The 16,856-nt window shown below is 49.2% G+C and overlaps 1 protein-coding gene across 3 annotated transcripts in view; it reads right to left on the bottom strand.

Moving 5' to 3' along the window:
• LOC147111637 (short transient receptor potential channel 6-like) overlaps positions 1-16,856 on the bottom strand; it is a 263,222-nt gene that overhangs the window by 30,589 nt on the left and 215,777 nt on the right. For all 3 annotated transcript variants that reach the window (XM_085998725.1, XM_085998727.1, XM_085998726.1), the window contains exon 10: positions 11,375-11,458. In XM_085998725.1, coding sequence (XP_085854851.1) covers positions 11,375-11,458 — 84 coding nt within the window. The remainder of the gene's footprint in view (positions 1-11,374; positions 11,459-16,856) is intronic.

Raw genomic sequence — 16,856 nt, 5'->3', positions numbered from 1 at the left:
CAGTCGCACTCTCTCTTCTCCCCAGTCGCTCTCTCGTCCCCCCAGTCGCTCTCTCTCTTCCCCCCAAGTCGCTCGCTCTTCCCCCCAAGTCGCTCGCTCTCTTCCCCCCAGTCGCTCTCTCTCTTCCCCCCAGTCGCTCTCTCTCTTCCCCCCAGTCGCACTCTCTCTTCTCCCCAGTCGCTCTCTCTTCCCCCCAGTCGCTCTCTCTTCCCCCCAGTCGCACTCTCTCTTCTCCCCAGTCGCTCTCTCGTCCCCCCAGTCGCTCTCTCTCTTCCCCCCAAGTCGCTCGCTCTTCCCCCCAAGTCGCTCGCTCTCTTCCCCCCAGTCGCTCTCTCTCTTCCCCCCAGTCGCTCTCTCTCTTCCCCCCAGTCGCACTCTCTCTTCTCCCCAGTCGCTCTCTCTTCCCCCCAGTCGCTCTCTCTTCCCCCCAAGTCGCTCGCTCTCTTCCCCCCAGTCGCTCGCTCTCTTCCCCCCAGTCGCTCGCTCGCTCTCTTCCCCCCAGTCGCTCGCTCGCTCTCTTCCCCCAGTCGCTCGCTCGCTCTCTTCCCCCAGTCGCTCGCTCGCTCTCTTCCCCCAGTCGCTCGCTCGCTCTCTTCCCCCAGTCGCTCGCTCGCTCTCTTCCCCCAGTCGCTCGCTCTCTTCCCCCAGTCGCTCGCTCGCTCTCTTCCCCCAGTCGCTCGCTCGCTCTCTTCCCCCAGTCGCTCGCTCGCTCTCTTCCCCCAGTCGCTCGCTCTCTTCCCCCAGTCGCTCGCTCTCTTCCCCCAGTCGCTCGCTCGCTCTCTTCCCCCAGTCGCTCGCTCGCTCTCTTCCCCCAGTCGCTCTCTCTCTCTCTTCCCCCCAGTCGCTCTCTCTCTCTCTTCCCCCCAGTCGCTCTCTCTCTCTCTTCCCCCCAGTCGCTCTCTCTCTCTCTTCCCCCCGTCGCTCTCTCTCTCTCTTCCCCCCAGTCACTCTCTCTCTCTCTTCCCCCCAGTCACTCTCTCTCTCTCTTCCCCCCAGTCGCTCTCTCTCTCTCTTCCCCCCCAGTCGCTCTCTCTCTCTCTCTTCCCCCCAGTCGCGCTCTCTCTCTTCCCCCCAGTCGCGCTCTCTCTCTCTCTTCCCCCCAGTCGCGCTCTCTCTCTCTTCCCCCCAGTCGCTCTCTCTCTCTTCCCCCCAGTCGCTCTCTCTCTCTTCCCCCCAGTCGCTCTCTCTCTCTTCCCCCCAGTCGCTCTCTCTCTTCCCCCCGTTGCGCTCTCTCTCTTCCCCCCCGTCGCTCTCTCTCTTTCTTCCCCCCAGTCGCTCTCTCTCTCTCTTCCCCCAGTCGCTCTCTCTCTCTCTTCCCCCAGTCGCTCTCTCTCTCTCTTCCCCCCAGTCGCTCTCTCTCTCTTCCCCCCAGTCGCTCTCTCTCTCTCTTCCCCCCAGTCGCTCTCTCTCTCTCTTCCCCCCAGTCGCTCTCTCTCTCTCTTCCCCCCAGTCGCTCTCTCTCTTCCCCCCAGTCGCTCTCTCTCTCTCTTCCCCTCAGTCGCTCTCTCTCTTCCCCCCAGTCGCGCTCTCTCTTCCCCCGTCGCGCTCTCCCTTCCCCCCAGTCTCGCTCTCTCTTCCCCCCAAGTCGCTCGCTCTCTTCCCCCCAGTCGCTCGCTCTCTTCCCCCCAGTCGCTCGCTCGCTCTCTTCCCCCAGTCGCTCGCTCGCTCTCTTTCCCCAGTCGCTCGCTCGCTCTCTTCCCCCCAGTCGCTCGCTCGCTCTCTTCCCCCCAGTCGCTCGCTCGCTCTCTTCCCCCCAGTCGCTCGCTCGCTCTCTTCCCCCCAGTCGCTCTCTCTCTCTTCCCCCCAGTCGCTCTCTCTCTTCCCCCCCAGTCGCTCTCTCTCTCTCTTCCAACAACAACATGCCCTCGAAAAAGCCTCGGCACCGCCGGGCACTCCAACTATATATCTTTCTATCTATCTATCTATATATATATATAAAAGGATCGATCTGTCTGTCTGTGTCCTCCAGTGTGCGTCTGTCCGGCTATGCGCTCGAAAGTTATAGAGCGTACCTACGCGTGCGTTACCTCCAAAGAAAGCTTACGGTTCCGGGACGGTCGTAAGCATATTTACTTTTTGGTCGCACGAAAATTGTTCGCGCCTTATGCAAAAAACCTTCAAAATTAAACTCATTATCTGCTAATTAGCATTGATTGACTGACGTCCAGGTTCGACCAATCCTGTGCCGTCACGATTGACCAATCCTACAGTTCAGTCGCCTGATGGTTGGCCAATCGCTGCGTCTGTGGGCGGGACTAACCATTCTCGGCTCAGGGATCTGGCAGCCATCGCCTCAACCTAAAAATATGCTCATCGAGGTTAGTATCTTATTTCTTTTGAAAAAGATTTACCAAAAATGTTTTATAAGTACTTTAACTTTCATCTTTGAAGGTATTAAAAGCTACAAATGTTTAGGTTAAAAAACACTGGAAAATACCCCAGCCCCGGGGCCTAGGCTTCTCCAACTGCCGACAGCTATATATTTATATTTTTATATATAGGCACAGCGCAGCCTGTGTTGGAGCAGTGAATGACAGACCGCAACTTCAGGATTTCCACATTAGGCTGCACGTGCGCTAAATCCTGAAGTTGTGGTCAGTTTCAAAGGCAAATGATGGAAGCAGATTCAATAATAACTTTCAAAAGGGAACTGGATAAATATTTGAAGCCAAAAAATTTGCATGGGAAAGAACAGGGGAGTGGAACTGTCGTAATCTGGGATGTTATGATTAAGGTTATCCACCAGGTGGTGCTGTAGCCAATGCTGCTGCTAAGGTCAGAGGTTTGCTTCCTGTCAAGGTCAGCACAAGGTGGAATGCCAGGATGCTGATGCAGGCTGTCTGTAAATGTGTTTCCCAGTTGTTAATAAAGTACTCGTGTTAATTCTAACATCTAGCCTCTGAGTTCCTTGTTCCACTTTCTGGATTTATCACAGGAACTAATTGGATAGCTCTTTCAAAGAGCCGGCATAGGCACGACGGGCCAAATTATATCATTCTATGATCCTATGATTACAACAATGACTAAGCTATAAAAGAAATTAATTCGCTGTAAAGCACTTTTGGATATCCTGAAGTCTTGAAAGGTGCTATATAAATGCAAATTATTTCTACTTTCTTTCTCTTTAGATTGGCAGAGGTAATTGCTCTCGTAGTAGGGTTGGATTGGGTTACTAAGAAAAATCATATTTTTATTTTTGTATATAAAAATGAATAAGCAAATGTTTAATCAAAATGAAGTTTGAGAATGTTATGTCTCCCCTGCTATTATATATGCAAATAGCTTTAATTAATATATTCCTTTGGTACTGTCAAGTCAAAAGATGACACTATCTGCACCAAGTGTTTGGAGAATTATCATAAAATTGTAAATTACTTTTTTTCTGTAAAGAAGAAGACAATTAACATATTTATAAAACAGCTTACATGAATACAAGAGAGTAGGTTAAACAAGGGGTAGACTGGTCTGCACCTCATGCAGACAAATTTCTAATTTGAATTGTGGTAAACCACTGTTATTGTATATTGTTACCTCTGGGTGGCACTGTGTACCAAGGCATGCCTCAGCTGACTCCGCCCACATGACCAGGTATAAAGGTGGGGGTTTCGCCGACTCACTTCCTTCTTGGAACCAGCCACCCACGAGAGGCATGCTCTGTTCTCTAGTTAATAAAAGCCTTTTCATCACCTTCCTGATTCATCATCTTTTATGGAGTAATTGATAAGCGTATCAATTTTATTAACTAGAAGTAAAATGGCGACACCTGAACAGCAACAACAGCAGGCGTTGCTGCGAGCCCTCAGACCGGCATGCCTGGACCTCGACCCTCAAGCAGCGGGTTCATCAACCAATTTCGAACACTGGCTGAGCTGCTTTGAATCCTTCCTAGGAGCCTCCGCCGTGACATCGGAGGAGAACTAAAAGTTTTGACCGCCCAGGTGAGCCCTCAAGTATATACGCTCATCCGGGACGCTACTACGTACACGGCGGCCCTCGAACTACTAAAAGGGCAATACACGCGCCGAGTGAACACGATTTATGCCAGACACCTCTTGGGATCCCGCAGGCAGCAACCGGGGGAATCGGTAGAGGCATTTTTACGGGCGTTACAGACACTCTGCAGAGACTGCGACTGTAAGGAGGTAACGGCTGCGGGGCATGCGGAGGGACTTACTTGTGATGCCTTCGTCAGGGGCCTCCAGTCCGACTACTCCCGGCAGAGACTGCTCGAAAGCAAGGAGCTCGACCTGAAGACGGCCGTAGCCCTTGCGCTCTCGCTAGATGCGGCCCACCGAAACCTCGAAGCATACTCACGTAACGGCGCCGCGCCATGGCCATCGCGACCGTGGGACATGGGACCGCCACCCCCGGCACCAACTGCTGCAGCGATGTCCCGAAATCAACTGGGACAGCCGCCCCCGGTAAGAACCGCAGCGATGCCCCGTAACCAGGCCCAAAAATGCTATTTCTGTGGCCAGTTAAAACACCCTAGAGCGCACTGCCCGGCTAAGACCGCTACCTGCTCGGGCTGCGGGAAGAAAGGCCATTATGCCAATGCCTGCAGGGGGAAACCAGCGAACGCCAGCAGCGCCGCGTGCGAACCATGGGGGCAGCCATCTTATCCGCCATTTTGTGCACCTCCGGCCGCATGGCCGCCGCCATTTTATCCGCCGCACTCAACCGCCACTTCGTCTCCGGACTCGACCACCGTCTCGTCGGACGACCATCCCGACTCACTAAGCCATATACTGGCCTCCGTTACGCTGGATCAAGCTCTCCCTCATCATCTATCCAGCTCCATGATGGATATCACGGTAAACGGCCGCACCACCACTTGCCTAATCGACAGCGGGAGCACAGAGAGTTTTATTCACCCAGACACGGTACGTAGCCACTCCCTCACGGTCCTGCCGACGCGCCATCAGATTTCTATGGCGTCCAAGTCTCATTCAATGGACGTCGGCGGCTACTGTGTGGTGACCCTTTCGGTTGGGGGCACAGAATATAAAAATTTTAAACTTCTAGTCCTGCCCCGTCTCTGCGCTGCCGTGCTGCTAGGGTTGGATTTTCAGTGCCACCTTAAAAGTGTCACATTAGCATACGGTGGACCCCTCCCCCCACAGTCTGCAACCAACACCTTTTAAATCGCCCGCCGCAAACCACCTGCAGCCTTTCCACACTAAAAGTCCCCCCCCCTCCCTTGTTCGCTAACCTCACCCACGACTGTAAATCCATCGCTACCAAGAGCAGGCGGTACAGCACCGGGGACAGAGCTTTCATTAGCTCTGAGGTGGAGCGGCTCTTGAAGGAGGGCATTATCGAAGGGAGCACTAGCCCCTGGCGAGCCCAGGTTGTAGTCGTTAAAACCACTGATAAACGCCGCCTGGTCATTGACTACAGCCAAACCATAAACCGGTACACTCAGCTGGACGCATACCCCCTTCCTCGCATATCTGATATGGTCAACCAGATTGCGCAATACAAAGTATTCTCCACCATTGACCTTAAGTCAGCATGCCACCAGCTCCCCATCCGCCATGAGGACCGCCAGTATACTGCCTTCGAGGCGAACGGCCGCCTCTACCACTTCCTTAGGGTTCCCTTCGGCGTCACCAACGGGATTTCGGTCTTCCAAAGGGAGATGGACCGGATGCTTGACGAGAACGCGCTGCAGGCCACCTTTCCCTATCTGGATAACGTCACCATCTGTGGCCATGACCAGCAGGACCATGACGTTAATCTAGAAAAATTCCTCCGTACGGCCCAACGGCTGAACCTAACGTACAATAAAGAGAAATGTATGTTTCGCACCAAACGCCTCGCCATTCTCGGCTGCGTGGTGGAGAATGGAGTCATCGGGCCCGACCCCGACAGAATGCGCCCCCTAATGGAGCTACCCCTCCCCCACTGCCAAAAAGCACTGAAGAGATGCCTGGGGTTTTTCTCCTACTATGCCCAGTGGGTGCCCCACTATGCAGACAAAGCTAGACCCCTCATCAAATCCACCTCCTTCCCCCTGACACCAGAGGCATGTGCAGCCTTCACTCTTATCAAGAGTGATATCGCGAAGGCCACAATGCACACAGTGGATGAGTCGATCCCCTTCCAAGTGGAGAGCGATGCATCCGACTTCGCCCTAGCTGCGACCCTTAACCAGGCGGGCAGACCCGTGGCCTTTTTCTCAAGGACCCTCCAGGGCCCCGAGACCCGACACTCCTCTGTCGAAAAGGAGGCCCAGGCTATTGTGGAAGCAGTGCGTCACTGGAGGCATTACCTGGCCGGAAAACGGTTTACCCTGCTCACTGACCAGCGTTCAGTAGCTTTTATGTTTAATAATAAGCAGAGGGGCAAAATCAAGAACGACAAGATCTTGAGCTGGAGAATCGAACTCTCCACCTACAATTATGATATCTTGTACCGGCCCGGGAAACTAAATGAGCCCCCAGACGCCCTATCACGTGGTACATGCGCCAACGCGCAGGTTGATAGACTGCAGACCCTCCACAATGACCTCTGCCACCCGGGGGTCACCAGGTTCTTCCATTTCATCAAATCCCGTAACCTGCCCTACTCCATCGAGGAGGTCAGGACCATGACCAGGAACTGCCAAATCTGTGCCGAGTGCAAACCGCACTTTTATAGGCCGGACAGAGCAAGCCTGATCAAGGCCACTCGCCCCTTCGAGCGCCTGAGCGTCGATTTTAAATGGCCCCTCCCCTCCTCTGACCGCAATGTGTACTTCCTCAACATAATTGATGAGTACTCCCGTTTCCCGTTTGCCATCCCTTGCCCAGACATGACCAGTACCACGGTCATCAAATGTCTGAATGACCTCTTCGCCTTGTTCGGGTTCCCTAGCTATATACATAGCGACAGGGGCTCATCTTTCATGAGCGACGAACTTCGGCAGTACCTGCTAGCGAGAGGTATTGCTACGAGCAGAACCACCAGCTACAACCCCCGGGGGAACGGCCAGGTGGAAAGAGAGAACGCGACGGTTTGGAAGGCCGTCCTCTTAGCCTTAAAATCTAAGGGCCTTCCGACCTCTCGCTGGCAGGAGGTCCTCCCTGCGGCGCTCCACTCCATCCGGTCACTGCTTTGTACTGCCACTAATGCCACCCCTCATGAGCAAATGTTCATTTTCCCCAGGAAGTCCACATCGGGAACCTCGCTACCGGCATGGCTGACTTCTCCTGGGCCCGTCCTACTGCGGAGGCACGTAAGGACCCATAAAACGGACCCCCTGGTCGAGAGGGTGCACCTCCTACACGCCAACCCCCAGTATGCCTGGGTGACATACCCAGACGGGCGGGAGGACACGGTCTCCATACGAGATCTCGCACCCTCGGGTACCCCTGAACTACCACCGTTATCCCCCACCACCCCTCCCAATCCAACCCCTGTAGACGACATGCCGGAGCCCCAGGACCCTTCGTTGACCACCCAGACACCAGATCCAACGTTGGATGCTGCAACACCGCCGCCGCCACCACGACGATCAGGACGTCAGACAAGGCCTCCTGATAGACTTAACTACACGAACTTGTAGTACCCTTCACGCCGCCGGACTTAATTTTAAACAAGGGGTGAATGTGGTAAACCACTGTTATTGTATATTGTTACCTCTGGGTGGCGCTGTGTACCAAGGCATGCCTCAGCTGACTCCGCCCACATGACCAGGTATAAAGGTGGGGGTTTCGCCGACTCACTTCCTTCTTGGAACCAGCCACCCACGAGAGGCATGCTCTGTTCTCTAGCTAATAAAAGCCTTTTCATCACCTTCCTGATTCATCGTCTTTTATGGAGTCATTGATAAGCGTATCATGAATAGGAGGAATATGTGGCCTTCCAAGCACTGGCTGACTGAGACAATAATTTTACAATAGCTGTAGGCATTGTTATGATCTATGTTTTTTATTTACTAACTTAGCCAGTCAGGAAAAGCTGTCACTATGGTTAATAGACATGCAGATTTTTTTTTAAAAACTGTGCTTAAATACATAGGGAGAGATTCTGATTTGTTTTAGTGTCATGCAATGGTTAAAGTGGAATTTACTAAGGAGTATACACTCTCCCATCCTGTGACCCGATAACCTTTGAGCCCCACCTCCAGAAATATTTTCCTCATTCAATCAGTACTTAGCACTATCAAATGTAATGATGAATATTTGGTGCATGCAGCTTATTAGTTAGTAATTCTAAATCAGTGCTCAGTATGTGAATCTGCATGAAATGATTGAGTGGAGTAAGATTGTTTACACTGCTGATTCACAACAAGGTATCCCCATCACTGAAGTGCACAATGAAGTGCTAATATGCAAAATGAAAAAAAACTTTCATTAGTATAGTGGAAAGAACAGAATGGATGTACTATGCAGAATGGGCTAGATATAGCAGCATCTATGGGTATTATTTATATTTTGGACATGACTGCTGCCAACGAAGTTGAAATAGTTACACATGCGCAGTTTCAGTGTTTTTTCGGTTGTTCGTTAACTGAAAAGAAAATATAGGGGGCGATTTTCCCAGCCCCGAGGAGGCAGGTTTGGAGACAGGACAGTTGGCAAAAATCGCAAAAAGTGAGGACAGGTTCGGAACCCGCCTCCAACCTGCCTCTGCACAATTTTGCCAGAGGCGGGTTTCATGGGTGCGATTCGGTCCTGCCTCCATCAGCCGGGAGAAGTAGTTAAGACCCTTAAATAGTCATTAAGGGCCTCTATAATCCTATTTTGACAGGACTTTGTTATTTTGCCATATTTTGTGCATGTTGCACGACCCTCCTAAACCACGCCAGCTACTCACTGCGGCTTTGCCAATATGGCAGGCTTGCCAATGGTGCGGGGCATCATAGACTGCACACACGTGGCCCTTAGGGCACCCCATCACAACCCAGCTATCTGTCAACCGCAAGGGCTTCCACTCCTTCAATGTACAGCTGGTGTGTAACCACAAGAAGGAGATTTTGCATGTTTGCGCCAAATTCTGTGGTAGTTGCCTGCGGAACTCTAGTGTTCCTCCATTCTTCAATGCGCCAAACCAACTTAACGGATGGCTCCTTGGTGACTAGGGTTACCCCTGAAGAAGTGGCTAATGACGACGATCAGGAGGCCGGCTAATGAGGCTGAGGAGCACTACAACGCCAGCCACATTTCGACAAGGTCCATCATCGAGCAAACCATTGGCTTGCTGAAGATGTGATTCCGATGCCTTGACAGATCAGGTAGAGCTCTGCAGTATTCAGCAGCCAGGGTCTCCAGAATGGTCATGGTCTGCTGTGCACTGCACAACATAGCACAGCGTCGTGGCTTGCAGCTTTCTGTTGAGCAAGTGGCTCAGTTCATAGCCTCCTCAATTGAGGAGGAGGAGGACCAAGCGGTGGCGTATCTACCAGCAGCAGCAGCAGCACGCGAGCACATGGCTGCCCGTGATGCAAGGGATGCACTCATCCTGGCCAGATTTGCATAGGTTGCCCATTGTGGCACACGTGCTTGGCTCTTTCTTAACACATGACGGACAATGGACATGACTCTCTGGCCTCCTTTCACTCTGACCACCAACCTGACCACACAAGAGTCACGGAGCCCGCAATGTGGAGCTGCCTAAGCCGAAATAACAGATGCCATCACGCCAACAGTTTGCCATCACCTAATTTTAAAACATTCACACAGGGATGGCATTTCATCAATAAACAGAAACAATCACCCAATCTGCACACAGATCTGGAGGTTATATCCCTTGCCAGTTGGACCCACACAGCCTTGGTTTCTTTGGGAGGCCTCTTACTCCCAGATGCGGGGAAGAGCACCTCCCTGCTATCTCTCGTCCCCTCAACCAGCATACCCAGCGATTCATCTGAGAACCTTGGGGAGGCCCTTGCCTTGGAGCTGGCCATTCTTCAAGGAGATAAAAATTTGGAGGTGTTGCACCATCGACCAAAAACCAGTGGGATTGAGCCAAGGCAGCAAGCAGCCCTTAAATGAAACTGCATAAGTGATGTCAGCAGAGGCGAGTTTCAGTCCCAAAAGACTAATTGGCCCAGGGGAACCCACACCTCTGAAATTAACTGGCCAATTAGGGGAACATCGCAAATTTTTCCCACCTGACAGTGGAGGCGGGTTTGGAACCCGCCCAAACAGAAACCCACCTCCAGTGGGAAAATCACCCCCATTATCGCCATTAAAAAGAAAACACTTTCAGAGAGAAAGGAGGGGAGGGGAGGGGAGGGGTGGTGAAAAGAGATCGCTACTGCCGAACAGAGCCGCACCAGGAAAAGAAAATCTACATCAGCAAAACACAGTAAACGTCCATTTTTATTAATTTTCTTCATCTTTCCTTCACACGGAGCTTGCGCTCCCTCCGTACAAATAAATCTCCGCAACCCTCGAAAATATCATACATTAATATTTAAACCAACCCGCGCTATTATTATACATTATTAAATCAACCCATAGCTCCATAGATTCCATAGAGCTAGGCATGCGATATGACTATATTATTATACATTCATACTTAAACCACCACAGATTTATGTGCAGAACACTTATGGCAGCAGTCACTCCGTTATATTTTATATTACCTCCAAATAGATTTATGTAGCAGTGGGTTTACTTTGTATAAGGGTGAATTTGGAGGGTAGATTTCAGCAATTTTACTCTGTTATTTGGTGGTTTGACTTATGTTTCTGTGGGTTTGCCTAGACACTGATGATTAATTTTTAATCGCTCCTGCTGTATGTTACAAACTTTGCTGTGATGGGCATGCAATGAAACAATTAATAAAAATATGCTGCTTTTTTACTGCAACTTCACCTGTGTTTTACTATTTTCTCCATTTACTTGAGAACTTCTAACAGAAGGGGAAGGCGTGTGCTTCATCCACCTTCCCCCTCCAACCCAAAGTCACTTTTAAAGACTTGTCTGGTAGATTCCCGGGCTCTCTGGAAATCCTGTCAGATACATCGCTTCATGGCCAGCAGTGAGTATTGCAATAAGCAGGTGTAGTTGCTGTACTGGGGTCCCAATGCCATATTCAAATAACAGTCAAACCATGAGTGACTGATTGCCATTTCAATATGGGACCCCATAGATAGGGAGCAGAAGCCAAGAAGATTGGATCTAATACAGTCTTTTGCTAGACTGGCCTGTTACCACCCCCTTCCCAACAGGGCAGCAAGGCATTGCTCCAAAATCCATTAGTCTGTGAGGTCGATGCTCCAGTAATGCTGATACTGCCGTGAGCACCTGCCCCAATATGTAAATGACTCCCACCCCCAGGATTTGGTGCCAGCAGAATTTCTGGATTTAAATATGTTTGTAGATAATTGTAAGATTGGTAACACTCACAAGGGCACCTCCATTTATCGGATTTTGCCTACCTGGTACCTTGTTGGTGGATTTCTGATGTTATGTAAACTGTGATCTTCAGAACTTCGAATACTTGAATGTTTGCTGTGCCTGAGCTGAGGAAAAAAATAAAGCAGCTTGAAAATGGCAGAATATAGCTGTGAGGCCTCATTGTTTGAGTTTTCTCAACAAATCTATTGTAGATCCTGGAATATCCATCATGTGATCACTCAAACTGGATGAAGGTGTTGTGCGCACCTTTTCCAAAATAAGTCGTAATAGACCCATGGTAGTGAAATTATTACTCATGCTGCCTCCAAACCTAAATTAATGCTTGCTATTCAAAGATTTAAATATATCACAGTCTACTGACTCGAGGCTATATTCATACACTGATCAGAGAACTGACTTTTCTACAGGTAAGATAAAAGCATCTTCTTCTCCATTTTTTATTTTATCTAGGGACGTGGATAATACTGGCGAGTCTGTGTTTATTGTTCATCTCTAGTTGCCTTCAGAAGGTGGTGGAAGTCCTTCACCTTGAACTGCTGCAGTCTTTGTGGTGATGGTGCTCCCATACTGATGTTAGGTAGGGAATTCCAAGATAGTGATCTTGTGATGATGAAGGAACACTGATATAAAAACAAAAAGTGCTGGAAATACTCAGCAGGCCAGGCACCATCTGTGGAGAGAGAAACAGAGTTCACATTTCAGGTCGATGTCCCTTTGTTAGAACATGAAAAGGTTAAGCAAGTAGGACTGGAACATAAGCAAGTATGCAGGGAAAGAGGGAGGGGAGGAAAAAACAAAAGGGAGGTTCTGTGATAGGCTGGAAGGCAGGAGAGATTAAATGACAAAAGGGATGATGCTGCAAGGCGAAACAAGATGGTAATGGGACAAGGAAAGAAACAAAAGATGACTCCAGAGGAGGTGTAAATGGGAATAGCAGAATCATGAGCAGCAGCTGCCATTGGAAAAAATGGGGGCAGTGGTTATGGTCTGAAATTGTTGAACTCAATGTTGAGTCCAGAAGGCTGTAAAGTGCCTAATAGAAAGAAGAGGTGCTGTATGGGTCCTAGCTATGCATATCTTTTCGTGGGATATGTGGAACATTCTTTCTTCCAGTCCTACTCAGGTCCCCTCCCTCGCCTCTTTTACCCGGTACATTGATGACTTTATTAGCATGGTTTCCTGCTCTTGCCCCAAACTGGAAAATGTCATCAACTTTGCTTTCAATTTCCACCCTTCCCTTGCCTTCACATGGTTCATCTCCGACTCTTCCCTTCCTCAACTTCCCTGTCTCCATTTCTGGGGATAGGCTGTCGACCAATATCCACTATAAGCCCATTGACTCCCACAGCTACCTTGACTACACTTTGTCCCACCCTGCTTCCTGTAAGGACTCTATTCCATACTCCCAGTTTATCCTTCTCCGTTGCATCGGTTCTGACAATGCCACGTTCCATACCAGTGCTTCTGATATGTCTCTTTTTCCTCAACCGAGGATTCCCCTCTACCATGGTTGACAGGCTCTCGACCATGTCTGTTCCATTTCCTGCACTTCTGCTCTCACCCTTCTCCTCTCTCCCAGAATCACAATAGGGTTCCTCTTGACCTCACTTTCCACCCCATCAGCCTCCACATTCAACGGATCGTCCTCCGCCATTTCGGCCACTTCCAGCGTGATCCCACCACCAAACACATTTTCCCCTCCCCTCCCCTTTCAGCATTCCGAAGGGATCGTTTCCTCCGTGACACCCTGGCCCACTTCTCTATCACCCCCGACACCCTATTCCTTTTCCAGGGCACCTTCCCGTGCAAGCGCAGGAGATGCAACACCTGCCCTTTTAACACTGCCCTTCCCACTGTCCAGGGCCCCAAACACTCCTTTCAGGTGAAACAGTGATTTACTTGTACTTCTTTCAATTTAGTATACTGTATTCGCTGCTCACGATGCGATCTCCTCTACCCTGGGGAGACCAAATGCAGATTGGGTGACTGCTTTGCAGATCACCTCCGTTCAGTCCACAAGCGTGACACCGAGCTTCCGATCACCAGTCATTTTAATTCTCTGGACCACTCCCACTCTGATCTCTCTGTCCTTGGCCTCCTACACTATTCCAATGAAGCTCAACGTAAGCTCGAGGAACAGCATCTCATCTTTCTATTAGGCACTTTACAGCCTTCTGGACTCAGCATTGAGTTCAGCAATTTCAGACCATAACCACTGCTCCCATTTATTCAGATGGCAGCTGTTCCTGATGATTCTGCTATTCCTATTTACACCTCCTCTAGACCCATCTTTTGTTTCTTTACTTGTCCTATTACCATCTCCTTTCGCCTTGCACTATCATCCATTTTGTCATTTAATCTCTCCTGCCTTCCACCCTATCACAGACCTTCCCTTTTGTTCTTTCCTCCCCTCCCCGCTTTCCCTGCCTCTGTACTTGCTTAAAACCTGCTATACCTCTAACCTTTTCCAGTTCTGACAAAAGGTCATTGACCTGAAATTTTAACTCTGTTTCTCTCTCCACAGTTGCTACCAGACCTCCTGAGCATTTCCAGCATTTTCTGTTTTTATTTCAGATTTCCAGCATCTGCGGTATCTTGCTTTTGTATTAAGGAACATTGCTATATGTCCAAGCTAAGAAGGTGTGTGAATTGGAAGAGAACTTGGCATTAATGGTTTTCCTATGACTCCTCTGGTCCTTCTCGGTAGTAGAGGTTATAGGGGTAGAAGGTGCAGTCAAAGTAACCTTGGTCAGTTCCTGCAGTGCATTCTATAGATTGTACATACTTGATCTCACCGATGGTCAAGAGGATGGATATTGAATGCAACAGCATTGACGCTATTCAAGAGAAGTGCTCTGTCCTGGATGGAGTTGAGCTTCTTGAGTATTGTTGCGGCTGCACCCATCCAGGTAAGTGGAGAGTATTCCATAACACTCCTGACTTGAGCCTTGTAGATGGTAAAGAGACTTTGTATTGTCAGGTGAGCCACTTGTCTCAGAGTACCAAGCCTCTGCCCTTCCCTTGTAGCCATAGTGTAAATATGACTAGTCCAGTTAAAGTTCTGTTCAATGGTGACCCCAGGTTGTTGATGGTGAGTGACTTGGCAATGGTAGTGCTGTTGTCAGGAAAGGGTGAACTTTCTCTTGCTTGAGACAGTCATTACCTGGTATTGATGTGGCCCAATTGTAACCTGCCACTGGTCAGCTAAAGTCAGCTACATTCCTTCTGTAGACTGGCATGGGCTGCATCATTATCAGAAGAGTTATGAAAGGAGATGAACAATGAGAAATTGTTAATAAACAACCCCATCCCTGATTTTATGATGAAAGAAAAGTCATTGGTGAAGCAGTTGAAGATGGTTGCATCAGGCATGTTTCCAAGAGGAATTCCTGCCGTAATCTCCTTGAGCTGCAATTTTTGGCCTACATCAATCACGGTCATCTTCCATTATATTAGATATGACTCCAGTCACTGGAGAGTTTTCCTCTTAACCCCCATTGTTAAGTCCGTGAATGATTGAGACACGGACTAGCAGGAGTGAAAACAAACTGATCTTTACTGGTGGAAGTTCATAACGAAACTAAAAAAAGAGGCTCTCTAGCGCCTTTTATACAGGGGTGGTCACTGCCGGTACTGCAGTCTGAGACCAGTTATTCTCTTAAAGGTACATACACAACAATTCCTCCCCTTTTAGATAAACAGTACATAACATTCATTTAACAACTAATGATAACGAATTACAATCACAATTACTGTTGCAAGATACATTGGTTAAGTTTAAGCAATTATAAGTTCAGTCTTTGAGGAGGCTTCCTGATTCTGTCTGGATAACGCCTCTTTGGGGTATCAGGTTCTTCTGGCAATGTTGAGTCAGAATCAATGTCGTTGTTTGGTTCATCTGCTTCCAATATTACCGGGTCTGCGGTAGCTGCAATTGAAACATCGATTTCATTACCAGGTGTATCAGATCGTGGTGTGGAGTTGAGGTTTTCCAGTGACTCTAGAATCTGGTCAGCATGTCATCTTACAATACTCTCCCCAACGTCCACGGTATACATGAGAGGTCCTTGTCGTGTACAAATCGTTCCTGGCTGCCATTTCTCAGTGCGGTAGTCCCAGGCCAAAACTGGTTGACCTATCTTAAAACTCCTGGTCGGCCTTTCATTCATATTCTGAAACTGTCTGTTCTCCACATCTCTTCGGACGTTTGGCTTAACCAAATCCAAGCGGCATCGTAGTCTTCGATTGAAGAACATCATGGCTGGAGTTTGGTTGGTAACCGCATGTGTCGCATTCCGGTAGGCAAACAAGAAGTTGTCCACCTTGTGTTGTAGGGGTATATCTTCATTACACATTGCCTTGATAGCCTTCTTGAATGTTTGGACAAACCTCTCGGCCAATCCATTAGTGGCTGGATGATATGGGGCAGATGTGTAATGCTTAACACCATTGTTCTTTAAGAACCTCCGGAACTCTTCAGACACAAACTGTGGTCCATTGTCAGAGCAAATCTGTTCAGGCAGCCCATTCCTGGCGAATATGGTTCGTAAAACTGTGATAGTTTTTTCCGTGGTGGTTGAGGACATTTTTATTACCTCTGGCCACTTTGAATGTGCATCCACCGCAATTAAAAACATCGAGTCCATGAAGGGACCAGCAAAATCAATGTGCACCCTTTGCCATGGAGATGAGGGCCACTCCCATGGATGCAGACGAGCTTGTGGTGGGGGCGTTTTGGACCTTCTGGCATCCTGCACAGCTCTTGGTCATCTCTTTGATTTCTCTATCGATTCCCGGCCACCACACAAACGCTCTGGCTAAGCTCTTCATTTTTACCCCACCCAGATGATCCTCATGAAGCGCATTGAGCACTCTATCCGTCAACTTAGGTGGAATTACTACTCTGGATCCACACATCAAGGTTCCTCTGCACACTGACAAGCTGTTCTCTTGTCGGCGAGAATGCTGGCAGCAGTGGTTCGCCATGTGCTGGCCATCCCATCCTCGTCGCCAGTGTTAAGTCCGTGAATGATTGAGACACGGACTAGCAGGAGTGAAAACAAACTGATCTTTACTGGTGGAAGTTCATAACGAAACTAATAAAAGAGGCTCTCTAGTGCCTTTTATACAGGGGTGGTCACTGCCGGTACTGCAGTCTGAGACCAGTTATTCTCTTAAAGGTACATACACAACACCCATTAACTTCAGTTTTGCTCGGACTACTTTCTGCCATACTCAGTCTCGGTGTTCTGACATTCTGACACCTCTCTTCTGACATTCAGCTCTTGCATCCAGGTCTGGATCAAATGGTTTTGTCAGAACCCAAGCGGAGTGTCAGTGAGCAGGTCGTTGGAGTGTAGATAGATCATAGTGTCAAAGCCATACAGGAACATGTTGGTTAGTGAGCAGTTAGCTCTGGTGAATATTTTCAGAACTACAGCTGGGATGTTTTCTGGACCCATAGCCATTGCCTTGGCCAGTGTACACAGCTGTTTCTTAATG

This window comes from Somniosus microcephalus, chromosome 10, assembly GCF_052327205.1.
Source record: "Somniosus microcephalus isolate GS21.2 chromosome 10, FLI_Smic_1.0, whole genome shotgun sequence".
Classification (NCBI taxonomy): domain Eukaryota; kingdom Metazoa; phylum Chordata; class Chondrichthyes; order Squaliformes; family Somniosidae; genus Somniosus; species Somniosus microcephalus.
The sequence above is the reverse complement of the archived record's forward strand: the minus strand, read 5'-3'. Positions and strand labels throughout refer to the sequence as shown.